Genomic DNA, 8,886 nt, shown 5'->3' with positions numbered 1-8,886 from the left:
CAGGTTCCATTGTAATATATCCCCCCCACTTCCAGGTGCCATTGTAATATATCCCCCCACTTCCAGGTGTCATTGTAATATCCCCCCCCCTTCCAGGTGCCATTGTAATATGGAAAACACGCTCATACACACACACACACACACACACACACACACACAATGTCACACCAAAGACGACAACGCTGAGACTTTTCATGTATTTAAAAAAAAGATTAAATGTATTTACAAGGTTCTAATATTCCATATTTTGGTGTAGTTTTGGGATTCAAATAAATATTTGAAATGATAACTTCTTGTACGTTGTCTAGCGTTGGAGGAATCGATCTTCATATCCAACCGGAACCTTTGTGGACCTCTTTATACCCGGCAGAGAACATGTCAGTCAGACCTCAGACATGAGGTGGAAATATTGACTGTAGCCAGGTCCAACCTGATAGAAAGCTTCATATTCATTGTTTTCGAGGAAGCTTCCACCTTCTGAAAGGTTTCATATATGAGGAGCCAAAACATGTGACAGAATTTATCATGAAAGGAACATCAAAGCGAGGGGGATGATGATGTTGACCACGGACAAGGCATAAATGTGCGGTGGTGCACCAGATGCCCATGCTTCAAGTTTGGAATGGCTTACATTAAAAGTTACCTTTCCCACCTCTTTACCGTATGGAGTAGATAATGTAGATGTGGTATTCATGGAATCTGAGTGAGAGGTGAGGGGAGGCGTCGTTGTGTTGCCCAGATGTGACGTTTTCTCTATATTGTGCCGGATAGGCGGCACGTAGTTCCTGAGCCAGGACTCATAATACTGGACTCTTGTGTAGACTCCGGGCTGACTTGGCTCGGCACAGCCAAATCCCCAACTGATAATCCCAACCTGAAACCAGACTCCATTGACATTGCAAACCAGAGGGCCACCAGAGTCGCCCTGCGATAATAAAGGGGAGAGTGGTAGAGTTTTCATTACATATAATCAATAGGTTTTGATCGTTGACTTATTCTTGAGATTTGACAAAAACATTCCCAATAAAAATGGTGACTATTCATCATTCAAAGTATCATTTGTGTAGAACAAAACCCCCAAAACCCCCGGGGGGCATATCAGACAACATCTTCCGCCTAAATTATCCAATGGTGTCAGATGAAACATTACATCTGAAATGTAATCTGCTTATATTTGGCCTTTCCTGGTCCCTACCCCCTCATCATCATACATAACATTTTTAGATAAAAGCTTTCCATTTTCATTGTATACCTTATTTTAGACCTAGTAGTGGGCTTGCTTTTGGGAAGGGTTATGCAAATATCAAAATGTCTTAATGGATGGGTGTCAGTCTGGAGCAGTGGGCGTTCCTAGGCAGGCTGTATTTGCATGCAGACCATCCTAGGTAACACCCACATCTGATGCTGAACCTCCATGATAAAAAGAACTGGAATCCAATGAATGAAAGGGGCGGGCCAGGCACAGTCAGGACTAGATGATGCTGGACATCCTCCAAATGAGGCGGGCTCTATCTGACTTTTGGGAGGAGTTATGCAAGTGTCAAAATGTCTTGATGGATGGGTGGGTGTCAGTCTGGAGGAGTGGGTGTTCCTAGGCAGGCTGTTTTTGCATGCAGACCATCCTAGGTAACACCCACATGTGATGCTGAACCTCCAAAGAACTGGAATCCAATTAATGAAAGCGGCGGGTTAGGGACAGTTAGTCTGGGGAAGAAAGACGATGCTGGATGTCATCCAGCCAAGAAGAGAGGCGGAGCTCTATGTGACTTGCTGCAGATTCTAATCCACATTGTGAGAAGCTCCCAGTGCGCAGTGACATCAGAGGAAGAGGAGCCGGTACAACTGTGCAAGACTGAAGGGGAGGATGGAGGTCAGATATAAGACTGAAGAGAAGACCGGAGGTCATATATAAGACTGGAGGGAAGGACGGAGGTCACATAGAAGACTGGAGGGAAGGACGGAGGTCAGATAGAAGACTGAAGGGAAGGACGGAGGTCAGATAGAAGGACGGAGGTCACATAGAAGACTGGAGGGAAGGACGGAGGTCAGATAGAAGACTGAAGGGAAGGACGGAGGTCACATAGAAGACTGGAGGGAAGGACGGAGGTCAGATAGAAGACTGAAGGGAAGGACGGAGGTCAGATAGAAGATTAAGGGAAGGATGGAGGTCAGATATAATACTGAAGGGAAGGACGTAGGTCAGATAGAAGACTGAAGGGAAGGACGGAGGTCAGATAGAAGACTGAAGGGAAGGACGGAGGTCAGATAGAAGACTGAAGGGAAGGACGGAGGTCAGATAGAAGACTGAAGGGAAGGACGGAGGTCAGATAGAAGACTGAAGGGAAGGACGGAGGTCAGATAGAAGACTGAAGGGAAGGACGGAGGTCAGATAGAAGACTGAAGGGAAGGACGGAGGTCAGATAGAAGACTGAAGGGGAGGACGGAGGTCAGATAGAAGACTGAAGGTGAGGACGGAGGTCAGATAGAAGACTGAAGAGAAGGACGGAGGTCAGATAGAAGACTGAAGGGAAGGACGGAGGTCAGCTTTGACGTGTCGGAGCTTAAGCTTTTCTTTGTTTAGAATTAGATCCGCTGTCAGGTTTTTATTGCGGCCTGTTAGCAGGTTAATATTTCACTTACCTTGCAGGCATCTTTCTTGCCCTCCTTGTAGCCAGCACAGATCATGTCTTCCTGGATCAGATGAACACCGGGCTTGTAGCCATACACAGACCGATACATAGACTCACAGCTCTCAATGTTGATCAGAGGCACCTCCATTTCCTGTAGGGTTTGAGGGGATGGAAGTGGAACTGCGCAGAACAAAGAGCAGGAAGTACTATTACATCTGTCCTTCAGAACCAAAATATGTAAAATAGCTCGCAAATAAAAAAAATGGCGCCATCTACTGACTACGGGCCGGAATAAGAAATGTTTTTGGAAAAATATGGAACGATAACATCTGAGACTCATTCAACAGCTGGTTTGGCATTATACAAGTACAAAGTGAATATTAAGGAGACACAAGAAGAATTCCCTTTAAAACAAATGAACCAAAACGTAAGATATAATAATATATAAGAAGAATAAATCTGCTAAAGCTCATTTTTTAAAATAAATGAATAAATAATGTTTTGTTATATCGGTTGAACCTGCATTCCATTGAATTTATGTTCTTGGGTTCAGACGCACTTTAATCATCAATTTAGAGCTGGTTTCAAACTGTATTCAAATCGAAATGTCACAAAGAAGTATGGGATACAAAGTAAAAGAGAGAAAGTCATAGACATTCAGGAACAGGTCAGTCCAGATCAGCCTTTCTCAACCAGGGTGCCTTCTGTCTTCTTCAGGGGTGACAGTGGCCTAACAATCGCCATAGCGACCCTGGTGGCTGCTATGGGGCCCGGGGCACAAGGAGGCCCAACCAGGACATTTCCCTGGTGCAGTGCGGGCCACCTGGGTCGCTATGGCATCACAGGCTGCTGGCTGTCATTGGCGGGTGTGAGGAGGAACGCGCCGCTGTTAGATCACCGACAACCTGTCAGTGACCTGTGCAGAGGCGCGTTCTTCCTCACAGCCGCTGCTGAGTCTCTGACAGCCAGCAGCTGCTGCAGAGGAGGCTGGGCGTCAGCAGCGGAGGAGGCGGGCCCGATGATGGAATAGGAGGTTGGGCCCAGTGACGGAAGAGGAGGTGGGGCCTTGCAACGGATGAGGTGGGGCCTGCCAGCAACCGTGGAGGAGGAGGAGGCGGACAGCAGCGGATCGGGGCTGACAGGTAAGAGGTGTACAGGGGTGTGACCAGCCCACCTTAGACCCTGCAGAGCCCACCATAGATAGTCTATGGTGGGCTCTGCAGGGTTACTCTCAGGTGGGCTGTTTGGGATATCAGGTGGGCTCTGCAATGGCATAACTAGAAATCACAGGGCCCCTTACAAAATTTTGCTATGGGGCCCTGTGATTTCTAGTTACGCCCCTGAGGGGTGATGGTAGGACTCCGATGTGAAGGGGAACTCTGATGTGAAAGAAGGACTCTGATATAAAGGGGGACTCTGATGTGAAGGGGGCTTCTAATGTTAGCGGAGCTCCCGATGTATAGATGGGATTCTGATGTGAAAAGGGAGCTCCTGAATTTAAGTGGGGAACCCCATTGTTTATGTGTTTGAGATGAGTCCCCCCTTAAAATCCATGACATGTTAGTAGTGGGCACCTCAAAGTTTTGCATACTTTAAAAGGGGGGCCGTGACTGAAAAAAGGTTGAGAAATGCCGGTCTAGATACCTTCAAACGATATTAATCCTTTAAACAATGACCACGACCTGTGAACATTTTTATATCATAATAATGATAATATTTTTGTACATTTCTATTTTGCAAATTTTACATTTCCTACCAAATCTTTCTTTTATTGAAGGTTTTTTTTTCTCATATTACATTTATTTTTCTCCTGAATGTTTCCCCAACCAGTTGCCCAGCAGAGGGTCCCCTCTGGGAGTTGGAGCTTCTGAGATGGGAGGCAGACGGGAAGGATGAAGGGTGTAAATTCTACTGGTTTTTCTAGTTCCACCAGCGCGATGTCCCTTCCAGATCCATCTGGGGTATAATCAGGGTGTAAGATGATGTTGTGCACAGCTCTGGTCACTACGCTGTCACCCTGAAGGTTGGAGAGTTGGTACAGCCCAAGGTAGACGGTGTACTTTGAGGCATTCAGAGGACTGTGAGAGAAGAGTTAGTACACAATAGAATGGGTCAAAACCAATTGTGCAGGAAATTCTGAGGTTTTAATGAATTGCTTAACATGCATGGGGGGACATTTATTGTTTTATATATATACACCGAGTGGCCGGATTATTATATACACTGAGTGGCCGGATTATTATATACACCGAGTGGCCAGATTATTATATACACTGAGTGGGCGGATTATTATATACACCGAGTGGCCGGATTATTATATACACCGAGTGGCCGGATTTATATATACACCGAGTGGCCAGATTATTATGACCACCTGACGTTTGTAGGCAAATTAGCTATAATTTGGCGCTGAAGTTGCTAGAGGGCCAGACCATTATAAATAGGGAAGCGGGTTGGTTACCACGACAGTAGAAGTGATTTGTTTCTGAAGATACGGGGAAACAACGCGATGTAACAGCCTTTGAACGCGGGATGATTGTTGGCGCTCGGAGCCATGGAGCGAGTATCAGCAAAACAGCAGAATTCATTAAATGTTCAAGAGCGGCTCATTGTTAAAGTGTTTAAAGACCGGACTGTCAGCCGAAAATCTGGGTCTGAGCGTGCGAATTGTGGCCGTCAGCGACTAGCCAATGTTAGGGCAGAACGGGGGAGGGGCAAGACTGGTACAAGACAACAGAAGGGCAACAGCGCCGTGCCAGATTCCTCACATCACCTTTCACCATCTCGTGGAGTTACGAGGCGGTCCAACGAAGTACTGATGGGGTGGTCATAATAATCTGGCCACTCAGTGTATATATATATATTCATCAGATGTCACTGTACAAAACAGAAGATGACACAAAGAAAAAACAAAGTTGTTGTCTACGCAAGAGGTAGTAAAAATGTAGATGACACCTCACGTTCACTGACTAAATGAGTTGTAACCCAACAAGAAGTGTCACATTCACTTTGACTAACCTGCTGCTATCTGTGGCTGACAGTACAACACAAGAGGTAGAACAAAGAATGAGTGACGTGCTTAGTTCATCCTCTAGTGGTCAGAAAGATCATTACACTAATTCCCTATATGACCAAGGTTTGTGGACAACTGATCATCAAACTCAATATGAGCTTGTTGGATATTCCAAAACCATGGTCATTAATACAGAGTTGCCCCTTCCACCCTTTCTCTTTCAGCTATAACAGCCTCCATTCTTCTATGGAGGTTTTCCACAAGATTTTGGAATGGGTTTGTAGGATTTTGTGTCCATTCAGGTAAAAAAAAAAATTGTGAGGTCAAATACTAGTGTTTAGATGAGAAGACCTGACCGACACCGGCATTCCATATTTATCACAAAGGTGTTCGGTAGGGTTGAGGTCAAGGCACTCGAGTTCCTCCACACCAAGCTGGTCACACCATGTCTTTATGAAGGAGCCTTTGTACACAGGGGACAGTCATGGTGGAACAGAAAAGGGTCTTCACCAAACTCTTACCACAAGGCTGGAAGAGCACAATTGTCTACAATGTCTTTGTATGCTATAGCGTTAATATGACCCGTCATTGGTACTCTGTCATTTGGAAGGGGGTCCACATATGTTTTAGTCCTATACGATCATGTCTTCACAAACGCTTGTCCATATGGTGTATGTTCATGAGCATGTCTAAGGTGTTCTCATATTGAAAGTGAGAAATAGTTCAATTTTGAATTCACATGATAGCATTTTGGTCGGCCTAAGAGGTTAGACTTCCCTATTGGAGGTGCAAGTGGATCATTTTGCACCAAGATTTATAGTAACAAGTATTAAACGGTCACATGCGCCATACAGCCAATATCGCCCAGAAGAAGGGACCCTGTGTGGCCCCGAAACAACATAGTGATCACTATATCAGTGATCCCTATGTCACTCAGAAAAAGGGACCCTGTGTGGCCCCCGAAACGTTGGCTGTATGACGCATGTGACCGTTTAAAGGAGAACTATGGGGTTAAGGCTTTTCCCCATAGTTCTCCTTAGGGTAACGGGAGGACACAAACTAGTGTCCTCCTGTCACCCTAGACTCAGTATACCGCGAGCTGTAGCTGTAGCTCCCTATATACTGAGCTTAGGGTAACGGGAGGATGCTAGTTTGTGTCCTCCCGTTACCCTAAGGAGAACTATGGGGAAAAACACTGACCCCATAGTTCTCCTTTAAGCTCTGAAATAAATACCAGTTGAAATCAGCTCACCGTGTTACGTGCATCTCATGACAAGCGCCTCAAAAAGTACAGAGTATGAGGGCTACCATTGCTGGCTACATCAGTACTTTTGAGTCACCCGCATCACGCATGTTTTAAATGAGTATTATATATGTATCAATAGCTGCTGCTCACGGTATACTAAGACACCGCAGCTGAAGCGGATCCCGATAATTGTGCCGGGATCCGCCCAGCTGCATGACCTACAGCTGGCTCTGCCTATCTAGAGGCAGAGCCAGCTGTACCCACTCCCTCCCCCGTCCGTTCCGCCAGTCACCGCTGGCGGATCGGAGCGGGGGAGATCCAGCCCCTACCTTGTGACGGCAGAGAGACGTGACAGGATCGAGAAGTGAGTGAACGCCGGTATTTGTTCGCTCACCTCCCGATCTACTTAGCCGACCTGTATCAGTCTCATTGTCACAGGTCGGCTAGAACTATGAGGTGAGTGAAAAGCCCCTCCCCCCCTCATAGTTCTCCTTTAATAAAAAGTGCTTTACTTCTTGCGCACATCATCGAGTGCTGGTGATTTCTATTGTGGATTGTATCTGACACGGCGCCATCCGTGTTGTCACTTCAAGCACCAACCTTCCATTGAGGTCTGTACGCTGTATGGAGTGCCGGTGATTTCGTATTACAGATTTATAGTAACACTCGCCCTCACTTAAAAAAAATACACTGTTACATCCCCATATTGCAATATTGAATACATTCACATTCATTTCCTCAGTCTATTTCAGTTCTGCATGCAGTATTTCCCATGGAATTACCATTACTGTCAGAAATGTTTTCATTGTAGAAATCACAATTCACTTGAACCATCTGGTGCGCAGTTCTCAAAGCCATTTTCTATTTATGGTCTTATTTTAGTCCTCTCTGTGCCCCAGCCAGATACCCCTGCTACCCCCTCCCCCCTCCCATTGATATCCCCTTACCCTCATGAGTAGACAGCTACAGTTGTAGCCATGGATGATTTATTTCCTTACCTGTGAAAGCAGTGTGCGGATGTCAGAACCCAGGACTCGCTGATGAGGGACCCACCACACAACGGGAATCCATTGATCTGTAGGCTGACCTGCCATGGCCAATCACCTGACTGTGCGTCATTTCCACCCACAATGCGCCCGTTCATCATAGGTCTACCGCAGGCTGTTCAATCACAGGAGAGAATCAGATGCTCATTAGATTTCCATATCCGTCCCAATATATGTAAAATCAAAAGCCACACTAAAACCTAAAGAGTATGTTAAGAAATCATCTAAACCTTTGGAAGTTTTTTTTTGTTCCTGTCTGTATCCAGTTGGAGAGATTTTCCTCCATTTCTTTCCCCAGAGTCACAGCATGAAGTAAGAAGAAATCTCTTCAAAGATTTTCCCCTTAATTCCTGTTCGGGTGACAACTGTATGAGAGCTATATTCAGCTTGTGTGTACAGTATGTTAGTGTTCTCCAAGCACGGAGTGTTCCATCTCAGTCACTTTCTGTCTGAGATGGCTACAGCCGGGTATACTAGAGGTGGCATTCTGTGTTATGGATATTTAGTAACTCAGCCAATCAGCAAGCTTGGAGGAATGGTGAGCAAGTTGGGAAAGTATGCACCATTTTAGGCACTTCTTGGCCCTTGGTCTTCCCTTCTGGGCTTCTGTCTAGTGAGGATGCCACTGTGAGAACTGTCCTTTTCTAAGGCCTTTGAGCTCAGAGATTGGAGTGCTGCAGCAATCTCCCATGTGGAAGGAAACCCTGAAGATGATGGTTGCGAGTGATGTCCTGTTCTGGTCTAGAGGAAACAAGATGCAACTGCCCCTCACAAGAGAGTTGGAGAATGGTTGGTCAAGTGGGAAATACACACATGACCCCTTCCATACTGTCCTGCCTTGGAAGATAAAGTTACCACTTGAGCCTCTTTGTGGGGTGCGGGGGTGTGAGGGGAAGTGGTATGGCCTCTGAATCATCTCACAACCCACCTTTGGCTCCAACTATGGACGGC

General features: G+C 46.0%; 1 protein-coding gene across 1 annotated transcript; it reads right to left on the bottom strand.

Moving 5' to 3' along the window:
- Positions 1-523: 523 nt before the first annotated feature.
- On the bottom strand, positions 524-8,050 carry LOC108799007 (serine protease 27-like). The gene is made up of 4 exons (XM_018570819.1): positions 7,888-8,050; positions 4,428-4,708; positions 2,641-2,810; positions 524-925 (listed from the first exon to the last, which is right to left on the bottom strand). Exons 1-4 carry the CDS (start codon positions 8,034-8,036, stop codon positions 524-526), a joined length of 1,002 nt encoding a protein of 333 aa, XP_018426321.1. The 5' UTR covers positions 8,037-8,050.
- Positions 8,051-8,886: the final 836 nt, after the last annotated feature.

Source organism: Nanorana parkeri, unplaced genomic scaffold (assembly GCF_000935625.1).
Source record: "Nanorana parkeri isolate BGI_ZX_2015 unplaced genomic scaffold, ASM93562v1 scaffold1602, whole genome shotgun sequence".
Lineage (NCBI taxonomy): Eukaryota > Metazoa > Chordata > Amphibia > Anura > Dicroglossidae > Nanorana > Nanorana parkeri.
Note: the sequence above shows the minus strand (reverse complement) of the source record. Positions and strands in the feature narration are given on the sequence as shown.